The sequence below is a fragment of the Lycium barbarum genome, chromosome 12, assembly GCF_019175385.1.
Source record: "Lycium barbarum isolate Lr01 chromosome 12, ASM1917538v2, whole genome shotgun sequence".
NCBI lineage: Eukaryota > Viridiplantae > Streptophyta > Magnoliopsida > Solanales > Solanaceae > Lycium > Lycium barbarum.
In genome coordinates this window covers 93,363,427-93,387,294 of record NC_083348.1, presented here as the reverse complement: position 1 = coordinate 93,387,294, position 23,868 = coordinate 93,363,427, and the positions used below count along the sequence as shown (strand labels likewise).

At 37.5% G+C, this 23,868-nt stretch overlaps 3 protein-coding genes across 5 annotated transcripts; all 3 read left to right on the top strand.

The window, feature by feature from the left end:
- The first annotated feature begins 3,734 nt into the window (after positions 1–3,734).
- On the top strand, positions 3,735–7,689 carry LOC132622100 (plant-specific TFIIB-related protein 1). 2 transcript variants are annotated; one of them, XM_060336632.1, is made up of 3 exons: positions 3,742–4,439; positions 5,924–6,082; positions 6,465–7,689. In XM_060336632.1, exons 1-3 carry the CDS (start codon positions 3,843–3,845, stop codon positions 6,999–7,001), a joined length of 1,293 nt encoding a protein of 430 aa, XP_060192615.1. In that variant the 5' UTR covers positions 3,742–3,842; the 3' UTR covers positions 7,002–7,689. The 2 variants fall into 2 exon arrangements, with proteins under 2 accessions (XP_060192616.1, XP_060192615.1); XM_060336633.1 differs by lacking the exon at positions 5,924–6,082 and having other exon boundaries at positions 3,735–4,439.
- A 7,199-nt stretch (positions 7,690–14,888) lies between these two features.
- On the top strand, positions 14,889–17,962 carry LOC132622076 (F-box protein At5g49610-like). The gene is made up of 2 exons (XM_060336599.1): positions 14,889–15,043; positions 16,605–17,962. Exon 2 carries the CDS (start codon positions 16,618–16,620, stop codon positions 17,695–17,697), a length of 1,080 nt encoding a protein of 359 aa, XP_060192582.1. The 5' UTR covers positions 14,889–15,043; positions 16,605–16,617; the 3' UTR covers positions 17,698–17,962.
- Positions 17,963–20,173: 2,211 nt separating this feature from the next.
- On the top strand, positions 20,174–23,651 carry LOC132622110 (F-box protein At5g49610-like). 2 transcript variants are annotated; one of them, XM_060336644.1, is made up of 3 exons: positions 20,174–20,326; positions 21,308–21,443; positions 22,249–23,650. In XM_060336644.1, the coding sequence occupies exons 2-3, from the start codon at positions 21,312–21,314 to the stop codon at positions 23,425–23,427; spliced, it is 1,311 nt and encodes a 436-aa protein (XP_060192627.1). In that variant the 5' UTR covers positions 20,174–20,326; positions 21,308–21,311; the 3' UTR covers positions 23,428–23,650. The 2 variants fall into 2 exon arrangements, with proteins under 2 accessions (XP_060192627.1, XP_060192626.1); XM_060336643.1 differs by lacking the exon at positions 20,174–20,326 and adding an exon at positions 20,796–21,066 and having other exon boundaries at positions 22,249–23,651.
- Positions 23,652–23,868: the final 217 nt, after the last annotated feature.

Below are 23,868 nucleotides of genomic sequence, written 5' to 3'. Positions count from 1 at the left end.
TAATTTTTAAAAAAAGTGAAAAAAATCTGGAAAAAAATGAATAATTCTTGTGGGCAAATGTGTGTAGAGAATGCATTGGCTTCTCTATATTATTGAATTACATGATAAATAAAAATTATTTATAAATGGTATTATCAAATCCAATGAAAGGAACGGGTAGGCTGAAGAAGTATTGAGGGGAGTGATTAGACACGATATAAAACATTGCAGCTCACTGAGGACATGAGCTTGAATAGCAAGGTATGAAGCTCGGGCATTACGATAGATGGTTAGTAGACAGTGGGGTGTTATCTACTTTTTCTTCTCAGTATTGTTATTATTACTCTCCTATTATCTAATTATTACATTATTTTGATTCTTATTATTAATTGTTGCTTCTGTTATCATATTATCTATTGTTGTTATTGTTTTGTTCTACGTTATTTTTCACATAGCTTCTTCACTACTGCTTTTCTTTTTCAAATCTGTTTTAAAATATTTTACTTGAACCGAGGGGTGGAATTACTGTTACTATTGTTAACAATAAAACTATATTGTTATTATTGTTGTATACAAGTTGCGTAGTTGCATTTATCAAGAGTAATTTATATAAAAAGAAATAATATGCTATGTTTTTTTTCCACGTATTGCTCGGTAATTTTTGAGACAAGTAATTAGTATTGTTGAATGTTGATACTCCCTTCGACCCAATTTATATGTAACTAGTGTACCTGTCCGCGCTTCCCGCGATCATAAAAAGAACTAAAATACAGTTGCATACTACTGCTATTAATTACTTTTATAAAAGAGAACCAATTTTTATCAAGCACACATATTTCGTAAATTTCATAAAAGAGAATTCATGAATATTGTTTTAGCTTAAATATAAATTTATATAAGAAATCAGTATATGTGAACTTGAAAAGGTAAAATATTTTTAAAAAAATTAACGAAAAAGGAAAATGTGGTAATATTAAAATTAGTGGAATGTAAGCTTGAGATTGATTGTCTTTTTCTTCTTCCACTGAGGCCCTTTCCTTAATTATATTTTTTAGTATGATTTCTTGACACTTATGCTCTTACAAGATTCACATTTTTTTATTTCTCTACATAAAATAAAAAAAAAAATAACAACAACAACATATGAAATCCCACAAAGTGGGGTTTTGAGAGGGTAGAGTATACGCAGACTTTATCCCTACTTTAGGAGGTAGATAGGCTGTTTTCGGGAGATCCTTGTCGCAAAGATAAGCAATTCAAAACAATATAAAAAGTCATGGCAAAATACTATAAAAACGTGATAAAGATGTCCGAGGAAAAGAAAGCCATAACTACCATCAATTAATAAGATAATGAAAGTACAAGGAACAACAGATAGTAACAGAAATAGAAGGACAATAAAGTGCAAAAAGTAATACTACAACTACTAATATGAATTAATAGGAAGGACAACGCTCAACTACCTACTAATATATCCTATCTTTTGTGGACAATTTATTATTCCAAGTCGTGCATATAAGATGCATCCTCTCTAATGTGAGTTAGTTTTTTATATCAACATTTTTTTGTTCCCCATTTACTTTCTCATTTTCTTCACCAATCTAAAGGATTGTTATATCAAGATCACTAAAAAGGAAATAAATGTTAAAGTTAGGAAACAAAAGACAGTAAGAAAAAAATGAATTTAAAAGTAAAAATTAAAAGAGAACAAAAGAGAGAAATAGCTACATGAGAAAGGATAGTAAGGGAAGGAGGTAATTAAAAAAACATTAAAGTGTATTTTTACATTCCAAATGAATTACTACATTCAATATTCATTAAATTTTAAGAAATGGGGTAAGAGTACTAAGAGGATTAAGAATGCGATTGTTGGACCTGTTTGTAAACATAACAGAAGTAATATTTGCATATAATTACACAAAATAATGAACATTAATCATAGAAAATGAAAAGAATACAAAAAATTAGAGTTATTGAGACAAATTCTTAAAATTACATAAGTGATAGTGATGTCCTTCTTTTGAGACTACACGCTGCCGCTTAGTATGCCGTTTGTACGATTCTTATTAAGCTAGAGCCCCTCTTTTTTGTTCTTCTTATGCTTGCACACCAATCCAAGGACTAAGAGACCTTTTCTCTACTCAATGCTGAAGCTAGTTCTGAAGGATCAAACAGGCCGTGGCTCGGGAAGTCATTGAAATCAAGGCAGCATTTACTACCATGTATATAGTATATTCGCAAGTGAAACAACACCATAAATTTAGATAAATTAAGAAAGTGGAAAATATGTGAATTAATCACACACACTCAAATTGAAAAGGAAAAAAAAATTAAGAAAAGAAGACAACAGTTTGAAATGAAGTCTTTAATCACAATAATAAGAAAGTGTCATGCGCACCACTGCCATGAAAGAGGTTCTCGCCACCACTAACTCTGTTCAAAAGATAATATTAAAATTAGGAAATTAAAAGGTAATTTTCTGACATAAAGTTATAAATTCCCAGTAATATGTTGTACACTACCGCAAAAAATTTAACAATCATTACAATAAAATAAAACTTGTCAACATAAACATAAGAATGAGGATAAATTATGCCATAGCCCTTAATATAATATAGTTCACTTTCAATCTATTTCTTTCAATGGCCGTTGATATCCGAAACATTTGACAAAAATTAAAAGAAAAGAAGGCTAATCAAATATTTAAAACGAAAAAGATTTAAATACTTAAAACTGAAAAAGATTTCACAAGAGTAAAAATCTGCAGTGAGATAGTACACCTTTTGAATTATGGTAGGTCAAGTACATGGAGTGCTTACAAGTGCTATATTAGATATCCATTCATGATCGCCTAAATATTTTGAACATAAAGAAAAAAAATTCTTCAAATTGACATTGGAAGGATTGTTGTATAGCATGCCACAAAACCTCGCACAGTTAAATATAATACTCCGTGAAAGCGAGGTGCAAAAGATTCATCTTAGAGCATATCTCAACAAATGTGTGAGGAAAGCTTGTGGCCATCCAGTTGAACCTTTGCATTTTTCATCTATTATAACTCTTTGTTACCTTCACATCTTCTCATTGCCGCCTCACACCTATGAAACAATTGAAGAGAAATCAAACAATCTGTAAACAACTACATATACTTTATCATACACAAACCTCGAGAGAGAAAGAGAGAGAGCAAAAAGAAAAAGTGAAAATTAGTCTTTTGGGGATAAGCTGTATCTGAAGTATGTACTACATGTTATATGAAGGAAAAATTTGAGTATAACCAACGAAAGTGGAAGGATATTAAAAGGCATAAGCAGAACCAACGAATATGGAAGACTGGAAGGAAATTAAAAAGCATAAACATTAATGTGTATATTAATTGTTAAGCTTAATTGGAGAGTAAATAATTGTTGACCCATGAATGGATTGAATGAGAAAAACAGATGAAGAAGATGAAAAGGCATAATCATAAATGTGTATTAATAATTCAGTTTAATTAGAGATGAAAATGATATTTTCAAAATAGAATAATTGAGAAAAATAGGAAAAATGTCAAAAAAAAAAAAAAAGAAGAAAAAAGGTAAATCGAAATGGCGGTTATAGAGAGTCAGAAAGTTGCCACATCACGGTCGTCACCTTGTTTATTCCTAAATTTAACATATGTGAATTTTATTTCAAAAGTTTAAAAAATTTATAAGTAAATTCATGATTTGACTCTCGAAAATGTGTAGGGATGAATAACCCTCGTTAAAGTCAAGCGTTTACAGGAAATGAGTAAAGTCATACTGTACTAGAACAGCGAAGCGAACTATACAAATATTACTGCACTGATAACTAAAACTCTACAACAAAATAATTGGGTAAAAATGCGGTGTCCGTACTGTTCGGTGGAGCAAGGGCGGTGCAGCAGCAGCACAAGCGGCAGACCAATAACAGAGTGCTCATCGTGCGGCCGCGTAGTAGAAGAGCGATTAACTCAATCCCACCATCTCTTCCACACCCGCGCCCAAGACACCCCTCTTTGTCTCGCCACTTCTGACCTCCCACCTCTTCCCATCTCCGCAACTAACAACGATGAAGACCCATTTGAACCAACAGGTTTCATCACAGCTTTCTCTACTTGGTCTCTCGAACCCTACCCAATATTCGCTCAATCTTCCATTTCATTTGCCGGTCATCTTGCTGAGCTGGAACGGGTTCTTGAAACGACGTCTTCTTCTTCTTCTTCATCCAGTTCGTCTACTTCTTCTTCCTCTGTTGTAGTGGAGAATCTGAGGGCTTATTTGCAGATTATTGATGTGGCTTCTATTTTGAGATTGGATTGTGATATATCGGATCATGCGTTTCAGCTTTTCAGGGATTGTTCTTCGGCGACGTGTTTGAGGAATAGGAGTGTTGAAGCGCTTGCTACTGCTGCTCTTGTTCATGCTATTAGGGAAGCTCAAGAGCCAAGAACTCTTCAGGTATCTTAAATTGGTAAATACATGCCATAACATTCTCCTGATCTTAGTGTGTAGTATCTACTCTAAATGCTACTATGGGGTTGCTAAGGGACGAAAGTCTGTCTATACTAATTCAGCTAATTGGCATCTAGTTGAACTCTTTACTCATTTATTTGAAAACATTAGGTAATTTGTTAAAGGATATATTGTATGCTGCATCATTTTTGGAAAAGAGCTACTATAGTCTATAGATGTGTTTTGTATGGCAGAAATATCTTTCAGGAAGTGCTACTACCATCTGTTATTGGCGGAACTCATTTTTCTTGCCAAAATCACTACTGTTACTGTGCGTCATTTGCTTGAATCAGTACAGAGTCCATGGTTTCAATTTTGAATACTACTAAAGAAACACCAAGATATTACTGTTATACCCTATCCTCCACCTTGTATATTTGTATGATTATCACATGTCAACTATTTTATACCCAACAAATACCATAAATTCAAAATTGAATTTCTTAGAGAAACAATTTTCACAAAGAACATTTTCCTCCCTGCCAAACATTGTTAGAGTCCCATGTTGGGTGAAGGTATGAACTGTAGTCTCTTTATATGGTCTTAGAAAATTCATGAGTTAGTTTTTTGTGTTGAGCTAGACTGAAGGTCCACTTTATTAACGCACCAGAATGTAGTTGTCTTTTCTTGGATATTGTTGTAACATTTCAATCAATGGGTATGGAACTGTGGCGTTCCTTTTTATTTATTTTTAATGAGGTAAATTTATTGAGTAAAAACAGCATCCAGAGACTGCTGGTTGTTACAGGTATGAAACTTTGGTTTTCTCAGGCACCTTCTGATTCAGCCGAACCTTTGTGATTTTTAGCTCATTTGGTCTTGCTATTTCTTTTCTGGTTCATTCAAGTCCATCGTTGGGTTTATTCAGATCTTGATATCTCTTTCACGTTCTACTTTTCTTCTTTCCTATTTGAAGTGGAAGATACACTATATTTAGGGAAGCGGGGAAGGAAAGAGAAAAAACAAAGTACAAAGAAGGATCATAGAAGAGAACGTTTGGTGGGCTGTAAAGGGAACCCCCCCCCCCCCCCCCCCCCCAATGTTCTTTTTCCTCGTGTTTCTAGAACCAAACAAGGGACGTGAAACTCTTACTTCTTTCCTCTTCTCTTCCCTAGTTTTGTTTAGTATAGTCTGCTAAACCTTGAGTTACATTTCGCAACAAAAATACCCTGTGAAAGTTTGATCATCAGCACTAGTCTACTGCTAATTTTAAAGAAGTTAATAGGTATTTGCTACCTACCACTCGTTTGATTGCACTAATCAGACATTCCTCCAGTTGTAGGTTAAATTGAACATTTAGGCCTTTTAGTTTTCAATTGGATGCTTATTTTTTTGTAGCCGCGTGGTAGTCTCAGATGCATTTCATTAAAAATTTCCATGACCTTTCTGATTTTCTTGAGCTTCTCTAATTTGAATTATTTGATAACTAGGAAATATCGGTTGCAGCCAATTTACCTCAGAAGGAAATTGGGAAGTACATAAAGATTCTTGGAGAAGCGTTACAGCTCAGTCAACCTATCAATAGTAATTCCATATCAGTCCACATGCCAAGGTTCTGTACACTTCTTCAGCTGAATAAATCTGCCCAGGTACCCAAGAGTTAGTAATCAGTTGCCTTAGTTAATTGTATATGCTATTACAACAACAACATACCAAGTGTGATCCCACAAGTAGGGTCTGGGGAGGGTAGTGTGTACACAGACCTTACCCCTACCTTGGAAGGTAGAGAAGCTGTTTCTAATGGACCCTCGGTTCAAGGAAAAATTGTATATGCTATTGTGATTTACAAAAACGCAACCAATAGCCGAAAAAGCTCTCTTTCCAAATCAGTTCTTTTGGGACCCCAAATAAGTCATGTCATGTTGGTTCAATGTGTTTACTCTATTTCATCAAATTAGTGTTTAGTTGTACTTAAAGGTTCCTTTTTGTTTGCTAAATCGTTTGACTGTATATTGCACAAAATTGCATCAGGAGCTGGCGACTCACATTGGTGAAGTAATCATCAATAAATGCTTTTGTACACGAAGGAATCCGATTAGTATCTCTGCTGCTGCTATATATTTGGCATGTCAACTAGAAGACAAGCGGAAGACCCAGGCTGAAATATGTAAGGTGACTGGACTCACTGAGGTTACTCTTCGCAAGGTGTACAAGGAGCTTTTGGAGAACTGGGATGATCTCCTACCATCAAGTTATAAACCAGTTGTTCCACCGGAGAAGGCTTTTCCTACAGCTACCATTGCCACGGGCCGTTCATCAACGCCTAGAGTTGATTTAGTTGAGGCAACTTCGACTGAGAGGGACAAGCCTGCTAAACCAGTTGACTCATTAGATGTATCTCCTCAGACAAGAGGGAAGGAGGACTCACATAGCAAAGATAATATTAATACAACTCCAATATCTTGGCCACCACCATTTTGGAAGCCCCAAGCTCCTGCGGAAGGTGGAGTTACAACAGCTACAGAGAAGAGTCAAAATGCTACTCAAGAAATGGAGATTGATTTATAGTATAAAATCTCCGGAAGATGCACTATTTCACAAACAGAAAAACTGCTTCTAGTTCTTTGATCTTAGCCAGTTCTCGTATCACCTTTGTCAGCTGCAACTTCGGCTTCAGTATCCTGGACGCTCCAGCCCTCAGTATCACCTGGCTTTTCTCCAATGTTCTAGTTGTGCTACCACAGAAAGGTTGCATCTAACCCTGCAGATAGAGGAGAAATTAAGCGAAGTCATAATGAGGAGCCATATGTGGCTGGATAAACAGATAAGCAGTTGCTTTGGTAAGAGGACGCCTATGAGAGGGAGGAATTGTTCAGCATACAAAAACACCTTGTGTAAATTTCAGTTGGTACTCTCGTGGAGATTTGAGCGACCAGGTGCTTAGATGATGGGCATTTTCTCAATCATCTAAAAGTCCTATTTTCCTTCTACTTCTCATAATAGTTTCTTAATAAGCCACAGTTGATAATGATATTAATATTCTACTTTGTTCCGATTTGTGGTTATTTGATTGTAGACTGTTTGCACCCTATAGTAAGTGTGGTGGATTTCGTGTCGTTTGAGCTGAAGGGGCCTTCTAACAACTTCTCATTGTAGACTTTCTTCCCCGAGAGATGAACAACATTGTACAATACAGCATTTACTTTGTTGAGGAGTTCAGGTCTATGGTGGTACTCGTTAAATACTATCTTTTGCCTTCTTTTCTTATTACATTGGGGATGCAACAGGAAGGGCATGCTAGGCTACTTATGCGGTTTGAAATTTGAAACTTTCATCCCAACTGTGGTCGTTGGAATACACCAAATGTGCTAGTCTTCAACGTTTAACTGTGGTCGTTGTAACTAGGGCTGCATATCGGTCAGTTCGGTTCGGGTTTCAAAATTATCGGTTTAACTTATTGGTTATCGGTTTGTAGACATATTAAACCGTTAAAGAACCGTTAAAATATCGGTTAATGGATTATCGGTTAATCGGTTGTTGTATGTTATCGGTTCGGTTATCGGTTTAACCGTTAAGATTTTACACAACAAAAGAACAGAGAGAAAGGAGTAAATAGAAGGCTGATAGTGCCATCACACTGATTGCAATTTGCAAGGCAAATCAGGAAGGCATAATGGAAACTGGGAAATTACCTTTCAGTATTTAGATCTTTCCCAGATTCATCTGATGGGATCTGGCACATACAGAACAGGTCAATATTCCTTCCTTACCAGCTAGCCAACTTCCACAGCTCGTACTTTTAGATGGCACTGCCAAAATTATGCTTTGTAACAGTTATATGCATCTCATGTAGTACTGCAATGGTAAAGTGTCCCATATGAAGGTAAGCTATCAAAGTAACTTCTATAGATCTACAAAATAAGGAGGAGTTAAGGACTAAACTGAATAACAAACCTGTAAGAAGTGTGATCACATAACCTCTTTTATAGGAAAAACTCCTATCAAACAAAATTAAGAAACTATCAGCCATCTAAGATCTTATAAATCAACAGAAAGAATAGATCGGCCACCTTAATGTGATCAAAAGATACATGTGCCAAGAGAGAGAAAATTGAGAAAGAAGCACTGCAATACCGAATCAAATAAATCAAGAAAGTAACTTTATTCACCTAATAAACAGTCTAGATCCAAGATCACAGTGTACAAGCAAATCTGCTTTCCAGTTCTCTTCAACTCCATGAATAAACAAGCTTATGACATTCTAAAAGGAAACAGGTAGTAAATTTCTCCTTCCATTTAATCTCATAAAAATGCAGCACCACAACACCAAAAATCCAGCAATGCACAAGTATACGGTCTAATAAGGCTAGGCTGCCATCAACATTTGAAAACATATTAGCACCAGATAAAAGATAAGTTACCATTCCATATTAATAACTTCAAAACTGAAAGTAGCTAATGCAAGTGGTGTTGTTGTTAGCAATAATTTGTCTAGCACCATCAGAATTTCAGAAAACAAAAAACAACAGTCAAATTGTCAAAGAATGAGTAAGACGTAAGAGAGGCTTAAAGAGAGGCGCTGTTTTATGAAATGAAATGAAGTAACCCTAATTGTAGTGTAAGTGACTTAATATATATATGAAAGGGTAGAAGTGTAATTAATTAAATTGTTATCGGGTTATCGGGTAACCCGTTAACAAAAATGGTCAACCCGGTACCCGAACCGGTAATCCATTAACCCGAACCATTAACCCAATAACCCAATAATCGGTTCGGGTTATTGGTTTAACCGTTAACATGCACAGCCCTAGTTGTAACACACTCTGGTATCGTGTATTGACCAACGCTGGTGATATCTTTTCGCGTTTAAATATTACTGCAGTTGCTCTATTTTTGAGTTACGACTTATGTTTTCTTCTTTAATCCTAGGGATGCCGGATGGAGGTGTTAGAGCAAGGTGATTTCACTAGTAGTCATTTGATTATTGTTTTATTTTTACCAAAGTAACCGAATTTTTCTTTTTTAATAAAAAAAATTACTCAACGTCATTTACATGTCATAGTGTCACTGATTAGTGTTTTATAACTCAAAAAGTCACTCAATTTTATTTAAAAGTTATGTAAAAAAAATATTTTATCAACTACACACTAATTGCTCGTCCCTTTACAATTGGACTCGTTGACATGCCGAAAGGAGGTTTCTACAAATATCTTAGAGCAGTTGCCAGTTTGGTGAATTGACTTTTGTTTGTTGTGTTTGGCTTTTAGATTTTCGTTTGGTTTACCATTGGACCCATCTAAATGTTGTTGGCGTTCTTTTCAATCCCGACGCATGTATTTCACCGCTCCACCGAAAATTTCTTCTACCCCTGTCGTATTCCAACTTGATAGTTTCTACTTTCTACCACTTGTGTATACGGTAAAAATCGGACATATGTTAGAACCGGTAAGACCAGAGATCGAAGGAAAAAAGGGAATATCGTCATCTGGTCCAGTTCCTCCATAGCCGAATTGATCGTGGTCGTTGGTCCGAACTGATTGTGGCCGTTGGTCCGGGAAATCGTGGCCGTTAGTCCGAGAAATCCTGGCCGTTAGTCCGTTTTGGCCCGGTCTCTATGCCACCGATGGTTCGGGGACTCTTCCCGAGGGTTCATCACCGTTGATCCGGACAGCCGTTTGCCCGTGTATCCGTTGGTCCGTTATGACCGTTGCTGAAGCGCATCAGTGGTGTCACATCATGGTCGGCTACCAACTATGCGTGTGTCAGACGGCGCCGTCAGTCTAATCCCACCAAATCCGTGCAGAGCTGTCCTTGTTGATATTATTTTATTAGCTCACATCATATGAGACCCATGAAGGTCACACTATAAATAGAGCACATCCCTCTCCTTTGTAGGGGCTGGCTCCCTGGGATCATCAACATTTTTGTACTAGAAGATATATACAAATCTTTCTCTCAATATTAGATTTTGGTCCGGAATCATTGTGTTCATCTCTATTACTTGTTCAAACAAATAATATTTATATGTTAGTAGATGTATAAATCCACAGTGGTCCTCTAAGCATCATCGTTTTCTTCACATCTTAACCATACGAATCTTGTATCCATCAAATATATCGAGATTCAAACACATATCCTATACCCGCGTATAAATTCAATTGATTTACCAAATTCGGGGTAAACAGTTTGGCGCCCACCGTGGGGCTAGGATAATAGTGGTTTTTGATCTTGATCTTTATCTTACCCATCAAAATCAGAAACATCTATTGTTCGTCTCTGAAAAAACGGGCCAAATGGCTAACAGTGGGCAATCTGGTCACGCCAACAACAACGAGATCGTGGCCGAAAATGAAGGCAGCGGGCCACGAGGATTGCCAAACCCCACTCACCCTTTAAATACTAACAATTCGATTACTTTGTCCGGGACACAAGTCCGGAAAGAACCGGGTACCCCGAATGATAATATTGACTTGCGTTTAATTTTTGAAATGTTGAAGGAACAGAGAGCGGCGATTGCTGAACAGGGAATCGCAATAGCCCGGTTGCAAAACGGAGGAGATGAAGCGACCCCGGGGAAGACGAAGGGTGTTGTCGAAATCGGAAGAAACGAGCCACGGATGGTCGAGAGTAACGGTTCCGGAGCCGGTTCCTCCACCGAGGTTCTAAAGATGCTCGAAACTTTGGCAAAACGGGTAGACTCGACCGAAAAGAGGGTCGAGACGTATAACTCTCGGGTGGATCAAATACCGGGGGCTCCACCTTTGCTAAAAGGGCCAAACTCGAAAAGGTACATTCAAAGGCCTTTTCCTCCGAGTGCGGCCCCGAAATTGATCCCGAAGAGGTTTAAAATGCCGGATGTCCAAAAATATGACGGCACAACGGACCCTTGCGAACACGTGACCTCATACACATGTGCTATAAAAGGCAATGATATGGAAGAGGATGAAATCGAATCCGTGTTGCTGAAAAAATTCGGGGAAACTCTGGCAAAAGGAGCATTGACTTGGTACGATCATCTGCCCGAGCATTCAATCACTTCTTTCGAAACGCTCGCCGATGCCTTCATAAAAGCACACGCCGGAGCCAAAAAGGTGCAGGCTCGGAAGGCGGATATTTTCCGTATTGCCCAAAGAAACAATGAGTTACTGCGTGAATTTGTCAGCCGGTTCCAAAGGGAACGAATGGAGCTTCCCCCGGTTCCGGAGGAATGGGCTGCACAAGCTTTCACAAAGGGGCTCAATGTTCGGAGCTCGACGGCTTCGTTCAAATTAAAGGAAAGCTTGGTGGAATACGAGGCTGTGACATGGGCAGATGTCCATAACCGGTACGAGTCGAAGATTCGGGTGGAGGATGACCAACTCGAGCTTCCCCCGGGGCCCGTAAATATGAACAAAAGTCTGGAGAGACCAAGGAAGAATTACGAACCGGAGGCCAGATCGTCGAGGGAGAGGTATCGGCCATATTCTCATCCGGAGAAACCAAGCTTCAGGTCGGACTAAGGTATGGACTCCTCGTGTTTTTCTATTGACCTCTTTCTTTTTTTGCAGGAAGTCAAGTACCGGATTAAGTTAGAATCTAGGTCTGAAAACACGTGTTGCACTCTTTTCCTTAGTACGGTTTTGTCCCAAAATGGGTTTTCCGACTAGGTTTTTAATGAGGCAACAAGTACAACGTGTTACTCAACAAAGATAAGGGACCAGCACCCGGAAACTCGAGGTCACACCCTCCGAAGTGGGGGCTTGATAGCACTCACCCGACCTCGCAGCTCGGATAAATACTAGGGGACTTATACCCACATCGAGGTTTACCCCGGTTAGTGGAAAACGGAGGGGCTCAACAAGTCAAGACCGGACCAAACGATCATAATGAATCGTGTCCCATTCAACATTTGCTACGACAAAACTAAGGCCCGGCCACCGGCCATAGCCTTCGACGTAAGGACCAAACGATCATAACGAATCGTGTCCCATTCAACATTTGCTACGGCAAAACTAAGGCCCGGCCACCGGCCACAGCCTCCGATGTAAGGACCAAACGATCATAATGAATCGTGTCCCATTCTTCATTTACTACAACAAGGCAGAAGGAATTAAAATTCTCATATGTACAAACATTTTGCAAACGCAAAAGCTGGTATAACAATATCTCGAGTGTCTTCTTGTTAAAATACTCTACCCCGATGATTATCGCCGTATTTCGGCATTACTTCATTCGTATACCCTATTTCGGGCACTACGGTTGAAATTCGACAAAGGCAACAAGGTCATAGTGAACCGAGCCAAAATCGTTAACCCCTCAAACGGGGACTATTACATCGAAATTTAGTTAAGGCTGAGATTCAGGTGTCCAAAAAATACCGGCCCTAAAAATGCCTGCCGTGATTCGGAGACGTCTGAATTCACAAAGCATAAGATAAGTCCCACGGGCAAAAACTCCATCAAATTTTTGGACAAAACATACCGGATGAAGAGAAAAGCCAATATTCAGGCACAGCGCGGAATAATGACTCCGAGTCTACTTGCCCTTAAATCGGACCGACAACTCGGGCGAAGGTCATAACAGATATTCAAGCAAAAGAATAAAGAAAATCAAGAAAAATGCGTGTTCCATTTATGCGAAGGTCTTTACACCGGAAACCCCTACAAAAGCAAAAAACAAAAGGCTAAGTACAACCCCTGGTCTATCCGATATGGATGAATCCGGAGTGTTCGGACATTGTCCGCTCGGAGTCGCGGGAGTCAGTCTCGAGGGCTCTCTTAGCTTCTTCCTCGACCCTCTTAGCCTCAAGTATCAGGGCCGGAAGATCCGCGAAACCATGCCCGGCTTGCTCAAGGGTGACCCTCCGAGACTTCCACCGTTCATAATACAAACGATGAACCAAAGGGGATAAACGGTTAAATCAGCAACAAACCTCAGATGGAAGATGATTAGAGGTGACGAAATGAAGAGAGAATAAAGTGAAGTGAAGAAAATAAAATGGAGGAAGAATGAAATGAAGTCGTGATTCATCCACTTCCCGTACTCCGATAAAACTACGGTCCGGAAAGTGTGGGGGCTATCTGTATACGGTAAAAATCGGACATATGTTAGAACCGGTAAGACCAGAGATCGAAGGAAAAAAGGGAATATCGTCATCTGGTCCGGTTCCTCCATAGCCGAATTGATCGTGGCCGTTGGTCCGAACTGATTGTGGCCGTTGGTCCGGAAAATCGTGGCCGTTAGTCCGGAAAATCCTGGCCGTTAGTCCGTTTTGGCCCGGTCTCTATGCCACCGATGGTTCGGGGACTCTTCCCGAGGGTTCATCACCGTTGATCCGGACAGCCGTTTGCCCGTGTATCCGTTGGTCCGTTATGACCGTTGCTGAAGCGCATCAGTGGTGTCACATCATGGTCGGCTACCAACTATGCGTGTGTCAGACGGCGCCGTCAGTCTAATCCCACCAAATCCGTGCAGAGCTGTCCTTGTTGATATTATTTTATTAGCTCACATCATATGAGACCCATGGAGGTCACACTATAAATAGAGCACATCCCTCTCCTTTGTAGGGGCTGGCTCCCTGGGATCATCAACATTTTTGTACTAGAAGATATATACAAATCTTTCTCTCAATATTAGATTTTGGTCCGGAATCATTGTGTTCATCTCTATTACTTGTTCAAACAAATAATATTTATATGTTAGTAGATGTATAAATCCACAGTGGTCCTCTAAGCATCATCGTTTTCTTCACATCTTAACCATACGAATCTTGTATCCATCAAATATATCGAGATTCAAACACATATCCTATACCCGCGTATAAATTCAATTGATTTACCAAATTCGGGGTAAACAACTTGTCCAAGATTGGGTCCTGGGATTCGACAACGAACTTAGGAAGCCTTGTCCTACAAATGCTTTACGCCCAATCATTTCAGATAACACTTGCATTCTTTGTATTATTATCACAGTTGTTGACACATAATTAATTGATGCTTATTCCCCATCATTACTTCTTCTCTAAAGAGAGAAGCTCATGGGTTTTCTACCTCCACGCGACATTGCTCTGTCAGATTCTCGCCCATTTGGGAAATTTTTTCATTATTGCTTTCTGTAGATGTTGGGTTGTGTCTCAGTCCCACTGTGGCTGTCATCCTCTCGGATCAGCTACTGATCATTTGTCACGGTAAGCTAGTGTTTCATCAATTAGTCAATCAGACGCGAGCTCCTCCTTAGACGGACTCCTCCTTTTGCTCCTCAGTCAACATGGTATTAGCAGTCGTATATATAATTTTAATATTATATTTGTGTAGAATTTTTACAAAATAGAGTATAACTGTTTGATTTTAAAAACAAAGAGTATCTTTGTAACTAAATCATTATATCTGTGTAATATTTCGTGTTTGATTTTAAAATATAGGGAATAAATTTATAATTGAATCACTTTACAGGGTGTTTAGTGTACCCTAATATATATATTTTATTTTAATACTATAAGAAAAGAAAAAGAACTCAATAGTCAATTCTGAGTCTTTCTTTCCTCAAAGGCCAGGATAAAAAGAAAAGATCGGATGCTTTGTCCTTGATCAACAACAGTAAGTTAATGCCACTGTGATACAGGATTCAGTCAGGTATAGATACTTCGCGCTCTCTTCCCTTAGATTTCCTTAATTTCACGTTTTTCTTCATATCACGATATTCGCTCAATGTATACATAATTTTGGGGTTTTCGCTTTGATCGCTATAATTTGATTGTTTTGACTTACTCTCACTAGTTTTTGTAGCTTTATAATTGATTCCTCCTATCTGTATTATGCGAAATTGAGATTAGGGTTTTGTATACTCTAGTTTTTGCAACTTGTCCTCTTCTTTTCTTTTAGATTTATAGTCTTTTATACGTAAAGCCATCAATCTTGACTGAATTTAGGGGTATCGAAAGGGCGGGTCAAATTTGGACTGGTTTAAATGGGTCAATTCAAAACAGGTCAAAAATCAAGCCTTTTGAGGCATTGTGATTGTCTTTAGTAACGGAAGATTAGAAAAACAAAAAACATTAGTGACTATAGTGTACTTCTTTCTATCGCCTATTCTTATGACTTTGTGGTTTTGTGCATATTCAATTTATTTTTTATATTAAACCTACAGTGAGATTTGATCGGTCTTTAGTATTTGTGGTTGTTGTCTTGTACCCTGAAAATTTGATATGTAAGCTGTGCTTATATGTTGGATAGAATCAAAATCTTATGTCTTTATTCAAATACTTGATAGATCCTTACAGAAATTAGATTTAGCTTTCTGCTTTATGTGATTTCGTATTTACCTTAGATAACCTTGAAATTGGAATCTGATGTTGGAGTCAGCGCTACTGTAAATATATCAACTAGCTTAGTTTTTCAAAGTCCTTTACTTTGGGTATCTTTACTATTTTTGCTGTCAGTATGTTTCTTTCGTTGGATATTTTCATCATAGCTTCTTTATTCTTGTATTTTTCAAATCAAACCTGTTTTGAAAAACGTTTTTATTTTTATTTTATTAAACCGGGAGTCTATAGGGAACACCCTCTCTACCCCACAAAGGTAGGGTAAGGTATGCGTACACCCCACCCTCCCCAGACCCCGCTTGTGGGATTATTCTGGGCTGTTGTAGCATATTTTTCAGAGTGATCCCGGTGATATAGAATGTGGCAGTCTCTGTCTAGTGATGGCTTGATAAGAAATATGAAGTATGGAAATACCTAGTTGTGACTGATAAATAATATTCACCTAATGACCGACTAGTGGTCCAATTGAATACATTAAATTTTGCATTAACTATGATTTTCACTCTCATTGTGGTGTTTTAGGAAATATAGTTTCAGTGATATTCTGGCTTACTTAAAATGCAATATTCTCCTAGTCATCAACAAGAATCTACAACTGCACTAATCTTAGCATTTGTTGCTGCCTGAAAATTTCTGCTTCTATGGTATGAAATCTTGTTTAGTAAGTTTCTGCATAGGAAATAATTATAATGTTGGGATAGGGTCTGTTACAGGTAAACCGGTCGTTGTAACTCGAAAAAGAACATGTTGAAGATTCTTTGTGGGAAATTTTCATTTGCTTAATGGAAAAATGAAACTTTTAACTAGATGTTGTAAATTGAATATTTCAAATAATTCGTTCTATCATTAAGATGAGTGTTGCTGTTTGACAGTGGAGTAGCAATAATGGATCGTGGAAAAAGGCCAGGCCATTCTCTTGCTGCTCGGAATAATAAGATTTATTTGGATTTTAAGGACATCATCAGGGAGCATGCCCTTCCCTTCCTTCCCGCCAAATCACTTTGTAAATTCAGAGCTGTTTGTAGGGACTGGAGACTTCAGATTTCAACTCCATTTTTTGCCCATAATCAGTCACTTTATTGTCGCAGTACATCAGGCTTCTTTCTCCAGACTCCTGGGGGTTCTCCTTCTCTCGTACCCATTGACGCAAACTCTTGTGGGGTGCCAGATCAATTCCTTAGGTTTTTGCCTGAGCCTGTTGATATTAAATCCTCCTCTAATGGACTGCTTTGCTGCCAAGGTCGTGAAGGCGACAAGGCCTACTATATATGTAATCCCCTTACTCAGCAGTGGAAGAAACTTCCAAAATCAAATGCTAATCATGGACCAGATCCAGCAATTGTGCTCTTATTTGAACCATCGTTGCTCAACTTTGTAGCTGAGTACAAAATTATTTGTGCTTTTCCATCCACAGATTTTGGCGAGGCAACTGAATTTGATATATATTCCTCCAGAGAGGATTCTTGGGAAATTGCTGGGGAGATCTGCTTTGGAGCTAGAACAGTAATGCCAAAATCAGGGGTTCATGTGAATGGCGTTGTGTACTGGATGACAACTAGTAGTATTCTTGCTTTTGATCTAACAAAGGAGAGGTCACAGGTACTTCAAGGCTACGACACTCGTGGGATCTTGGGGACTTTTGGTGGAAAGCTCTGTAAGGTTAATGTCATTGGTACTTCATTCAAGTTAAACATTTTGGTTAATACCCATACAAATACAATGCAAATGGGAAGCAGAAGCAGAATGTGGTCCGAGACACAGTCGGTTGTGCTTGACAGTAAAATTGTCGGGGATGTAGCAAGGGAATACTCAGTTTTACATGTTGACAATGAGATAATGGTGGTTCAGGTTGGTGAAAGGACATATTCATACAACTTCAAGTCCCGTGCAACAAAAGAGCTGACCAGTCGAGCTAATAGTCATTCTCGGTGCTTGCCCTATGTCAACAGCCTAGTCGCCCTCTAATCTGCCTTGGCTGCGGTAGAAGGTTCGTTGTTTGGAGCTGCAATTAGTTTATTGGGGAAAACAAGCCTTGCCTTTTCAGATGATTGCTTGTCCTGAGGAAATTATATATTGTTTATGCTGTGTTACAATCTCTTATAGCCACCATTGGGCCTTCTATATTTCATTAGTTTTTCTTCGATATGGTACTCAGTTTTCCTCAGCTACTATCTTTGAAGATCTTATTCGAACTCAGTAACTGCGTAATTTAATTTCTTGTCTTTTCTAACTTTTGCTTGTCTCTAACTCCCAAAATTTCATGTTACCATTCTCAAAAAAAAAAAAAAAATCACTCACCAAAATTTCCCCTTTTGTGCAGTTTATAATCGTACATATGTTGTTGAATTACAGGCTGAGTTCACTACTAGATTGAAATAAGGTGTCTCGTTGCTTTGTCCTTCCAATTACTTACTGCAGAAATAGCAGCCACTGACCAGTGTTTGAAAAATAGCCAGGAGTTCATGACTATTTTTCAATTATAGGGGGTTAAAAGTGATTATTTGTGAATTTTACCCATTACTATCTTACTTGTAATAAAAGGTAATGTGCTAATGGGAAGGCCAAAGATCACATTAGCCAGAATGAGTAGGAAACGAGAGAGAGTTCTGTGTGAGACACTATCTTTCCATGAGTACCCTAAAGGTAATTTCCTTATTTTACTAAAAGACCAATTATTTTCCCACCTCCCACAATTGTAGCACCAATGGAGGGAGAATGAGATAGAAGAAGAATGAAACTCTCCTCAAGGAAGAAAGAAAAGAAATACATGGAAAGTTATTTGAAGGTTGAATTTGTTTATTTCGAATTTAGACTACTAACCCGTTAAGTTCTACATATAAATGTGTCACGGAATGTAATTAGAGTTAATAAAATGTCTTTGGTCCCTCGATGCATAGACTGACAGAAGAGATATGATGAGATCTTTGAGTATTAAAGATTTGATAATAATGTCTAAATAATTGCTAGAGCAATGATGTAAAATGAAGAGTTACATCAATTGTGAAGTAAAATGACTTCAACACAAAAATAAGGTAAGTCATTTTATTACAGGAAAACAATTTAGCAAAATACAAACTCCAATTCATAGCACGAAAATGCTAAAACCGGTGCATGCAAATCAAAAAAGGTACCGGATTTGAGAAAACAGAGGGGTAGGGATACCTTTAGATTGTGCAAGGTGGTTGCTCTTTTTATCTTCACCAAAAAATTAATTTAAAGGAGAGATAAGTTATGAGTTAGACATAATTCTTTTTTAATTTTAAATAGAACTAAAAGCATTTAGTTTTATCTAGTAATTGCGAGGGGTGGGCATGGTATGACATTTGAAACTTCGGTTTGATATTTAAAAATACTATACTATTACCATACCAAATTAATTCGGTATGGTTCGGTATTTTTAAGTTCGGTTTCGGTATTTTTCGGTACGGTAATTCGGTAATCATAGTTTGTTCGACTACGACTTACATATATACATATAATAAAGAATTAAGACTTCGGCTATTCAAGAAACGTTTCAATTATATTATACCTGCACCTTACACGTGTAAAAATATTCAAAAGAAAGTACAAGCAATGCCCTTCGTTAATCAATTACACAAAAAAGGCATTTCAATCAAGATATATATACTTCGTTACACAAAAAGGGCATTTCAATCAATTATATCATACTAACATATCTTACACATGTGAAAAATATTTAAAAGAAATTACAAGCAATTCCAACGTCTAAACAATTAGTTTGTACTAATACTATATATATATATATATATATATATATATATATATATATATATATATATATATATATATATATATATATATATATATATATATATGAATTGTATATGTAACTCTATGGAATACTTCGGAATGGTATTCGGTATTTTCTTTATCAATACTGAATACCGTACCAAATACCATAACTCCGAAACTGCAGTATCAAAAATTTCAGTTTCGGTATGGTAATCGGTATATACCGTACCGTGTCCACCCCTAGTAATTGCTCATCAACAGTGTGAAAATTTCCTACTTCTCTCGCTAAGAATATCTATTTATTTATTTTTCATTATTTAATACATTTACAGAATAACGAATTTTATCTATGAGGCGAAAATTATCGTAATTAAGTAATATAATAAGTTATTTATATTATTTCAGGTTATTAATTCCTACTTAGTATTGATAGTTACGTTTACTTGAATATTACGTTTACTATAGTACGTAGGAGCACATCTTTTGGTTTAATTGTACAACCTAGACTTTCACAGTTACTTGAGAGGAAAGTAAAACTGAAGATTTACTGAACAGTTAATCTTTATTGATAATGTAGTAAAAATAGTAAATAACCTGTTAAATAGCGTTAATAACTAAAATGACCGGGTAAGCCTGTGATATGTCAAGTATATCCTTGTCAAAATTTCTTCCTAAATAAAGCCAAATTAAGATTCTGTCCTCTTCAAACTAAAACTGCATTCACTTCAGTTATCGAACTCTCCGTTCTCCACTCTGTTTTTTTCTCGTCGTGTTAGGGTTTTACATTCTTTCTTGGGTTTTCCGTCAACTTTACTCAGTAAAATCTACGTGCATTGACTCTGTAAGTTCTTTCTCCAATTCTTCTATGTTGGTTATCGGTGATCATCGCATGTTTACAATCGTATCTTATCTATGTGTTCTGTTTATGAAAACAGATATCCATTTTACAATTCTTCATCAGAAAAATTTATGAGTTTCTTTTTTCTTTTGTTCATTGTATGTCTCAATTGTTGTGGATGTGTTTTTGAATCTATCGTTTTATGTTGTTGCTTTTCCAGGAGTAATCCTGATGACACGTAACTATGTGCGGCTAGTTGTACAGGATTTTTTTTTAAAAGTTGCACAGGTCTTTGATATGATGCTCTGTTCAATGTGTGGTTGACTTATTTCAATGGTCTTTTGATCCTATGCTTTTCTAATGGGAACGTACCTTTTTTCTTGATTTCTTGAATCAATCGTTTTTTAATTTTTACTTTTCCCCGTGTACTCCTGATGACATGTACCTACATTATTTAGATTATGTGCGGCTAGTTTCATAGGAGTTTTCACGCCATATATAGTTGACCAAGAATTATATTGACCATGGAATTTTATTAAGGTGAAAGGTATCTGATATGATGCTCTGTTCAATGTGTGATTGACTTATTTCATCGCCTTTTGATTCCTTGCTTTTTTTTCTTATGCCTATGTGACCAATGTTTTTCATATGTAAACGTACATTTTTTGCGATTTTCTGATTTTCAGTACAATGAAATTTCTTGATTTCTTGAAACCCAAGTTATCAAGAACTGCTAATACTAGGTGATATGGAGATTTATTTTTCCAAATCTTTATTTATCAGTTGCTAGTAATACATTATTTCCTTCTTTTTAGTTTTTATAACTAATAGAGGCTCTGATTTGTGTATCTATAGATTATAGTGTACTACTTTATGCCCTTCTATGAGTTCGTGATTTAACACTGGAACTCTCTCTTTTCTGGGGTATTCTTTTGGCTGTTCATAGTTGATGCTTTGAGGGTTTATGACCATCTTTTAATGCAGAACAATGGCAACTTTGGAGGACGACATGATGATTGATAGCTCTGATGAATATTGGGACGAAGACGACATTTTTGACTCTGAGGACTCTGAGGACATTTCTGTTGCTATTAAACCTCAGAGTGGTGGGCTTAGCTCGGTACAGTTTTCTCCTTCTTTTTTTTGTTTTTTTTTTGTTTTGTTTTCTAGTTTATTTTAATCATCTTCTCTTCGATCAAGAGAGCATAATGTACTCCAATTCGTTAATGGTCCTTGTTACATATTTATGGTTAAAGTTTACAACAAAAAATGATCCCAAGAAACAAAACTTGAACCCCTTTGCTTTTCTTGTTGAATGTTAAAGTCATTTTTGTGTGTTAAATGAAATGTACTGAACATGGTGTACACTTTGTGTTTCAAGTTTTTTCTTTCTAGTGGAGATTGCTATTATCTCCATCTCAAAATTGGCAGACACATTAAAGTTTTCTTCTTGTCGGTAGTGGTGTAAGTTAGTCCTCATAAATTCCTTCCCTTTGTTTCTATTGATGATAAGTCCTTGGATCTCAATTCTGCAATATTCCAGCTTACCTAGAGTTACAATTGTAACAATGATTGCGCCTCATTTCCAAGCTAAGTTGGGTCCAGATGTACTAATCCGCTATCCATGGGGAATCTGTACTTCTCTGTTTTGCTGAGAAGCTACTTCTTAAGATCTTGCTTTCTAGTCCTACTTCTTCTGTTGTTCCTCCTCCCATTTTTAATTTTTAATTTTTTGACATTAATGAACATTTACTTTTAAATGAGTCTTTCTGAGTGAACAACATGCCCAGCCAAAAAAAAAAAGAGTGGGCACAAATGATTCATATAGATCATCCGAACTAGTACAAGAATGCGGCATAGTTAGGATATCGTTCTTGCTCCTGATTACTATACCTTTTTAACAAGTCTTTCGGTTTGGATTGCAGTTTGCAGAGTATGACTTGAGGACTGCTGCTTATAAGAAGGGTGGGAACAAAGCTTCTGAATTTCCTGCAGATATCATAATGAGAGTGAACATGCAGATCAAAGATGTAGCGAAGAGAGATGTACTGCCTTTCCTCCCTGCTAAATCATTGATGAAGTTTCGGGCAGTCTCCAAAGAATGGAATCAGTGGATAGCTAGTCCATTATTCGCATACAATCAAAGTTTTACATTCCAGAAACTTTCTGGCTACTTTTATCAAAGACTGGACTTTCAAGGTGATCCTCCTACATTTTTGTCTCTGCATCGTTCTGCGAATGGAGTCCCGAGTCCTGACCTTGGTTTCTTGCCTGATAAAGTTAAAGTTGTAAGTTCTAGCAGTGGGTTGCTCCTTTGTCAGGGGTTAAAGGACAGTTACTACGTTTGCAATCCTGCAACCAAAGACTGGAAAAAGCTCCCTCCTCCTCAATATTACCATGGATCTGATCCAGCAGCTGTTCTAGCATTTGATCCTCAGTTTAATATTGAATCATTTTATCACGTGGTGGCTGCAGTCCCTCTTCTTGATCATCCAATTGTCTGCTTTGAGGTTTACGATTCTGAATCAGATTCATGGAGGTGCTCTCCTTCAGACTGTCTAGAGCTGGAAAATATTACAAGCCTTGCAGGTGGAGGATCTTATATGAAGGGGGTGGCTTACTGGAATACATCATCAAATGAAGTGCTAGCATTCAATGTGAAAAATGAGATTCCAGCAGTCCTACGTGTACCTGTTATTCAATCTGAGCAACATGGTGGTGCCTTAACGCAGATAGGAGATGAGGTGTGCTATGTTACTGCTTATAATGACAGTGGAAATGTTTTCGTGATTGATATCTATGGAGGCGTGGACATGAGCCTGAAGCGCAGTGTCAGCGTAAATCTTGGAAGCAAGAAGCCTCGTACTCTAGTGTCTAAATCTTGGTGGATACCCCCCAAGGAGGAGTCTTTTACTTGTGAGGTACTACCCTGTACTGACAGTGATACTGTGGTGATCCACACAGATGAGGCGATATACTTTTATCACCTGAGGGCGCAGACTGTTGAGACACTGGGGAGTCCGGGACGAGTGGATACTCCTCAGAGGTTCTTACCCTACATAAACAGCCTTGTTATGGCACACGATCTGGAGAAGAAGAAGTAGTGCGCTTGATGATTGTTTCATTTAGACAGTAGTGTCATATGTTTTTGTCCTGAATTCATTTGACTTTCTTGCGTCTAGTTTTCAGTTTTGGTCCTTCCCGTTGTTATATAAACATGAGCAGATTGTTGAATTGAATAGGTTGATTCTTTTTCAACATTAAGCTTTTCAACAACAATCTTTTTTCTCCTTGATGACCAATTGCACTACTCCTTATCTCATCTCCCAATTTTCAATTTCTTTGCTCTTGTATAACTTCTTACTTAGTACTTCGTTCGTCAATTAGACAAACTGAACTGCTACATCGATTCCATCATGCATATTTGCATACTGCCTCTCCTGCGAAACGAGAAATAATACATGAAACACGACCTCGAAGCAAAAGCCAGAGTGTACATTCTACATTGTATTAACGGCCTTATTTATTACAAGTGATGAAAGGGA

Coding starts and splice junctions, on each gene's coding strand:
- LOC132622100 (XM_060336632.1), top strand. CDS start 3,843: ATGCGGTGTCCGTACTGTTCGGTGGAGCAAGGGCGGTGCAGCAGCAGC. Junction 4,440..5,923: donor AAGAGCCAAGAACTCTTCAG/GTATCTTAAATT, acceptor TTTGATAACTAG/GAAATATCGGTTGCAGCCAA. Junction 6,083..6,464: donor AGCTGAATAAATCTGCCCAG/GTACCCAAGAGT, acceptor AAATTGCATCAG/GAGCTGGCGACTCACATTGG.
- LOC132622076 (XM_060336599.1), top strand. CDS start 16,618: ATGGATCGTGGAAAAAGGCCAGGCCATTCTCTTGCTGCTCGGAATAAT.
- LOC132622110 (XM_060336643.1), top strand. CDS start 21,014: ATGAAATTTCTTGATTTCTTGAAACCCAAGTTATCAAGAACTGCTAAT. Junction 21,067..21,307: donor TCAAGAACTGCTAATACTAG/GTGATATGGAGA, acceptor CTTTTAATGCAG/AACAATGGCAACTTTGGAGG. Junction 21,444..22,248: donor AGAGTGGTGGGCTTAGCTCG/GTACAGTTTTCT, acceptor TTTGGATTGCAG/TTTGCAGAGTATGACTTGAG.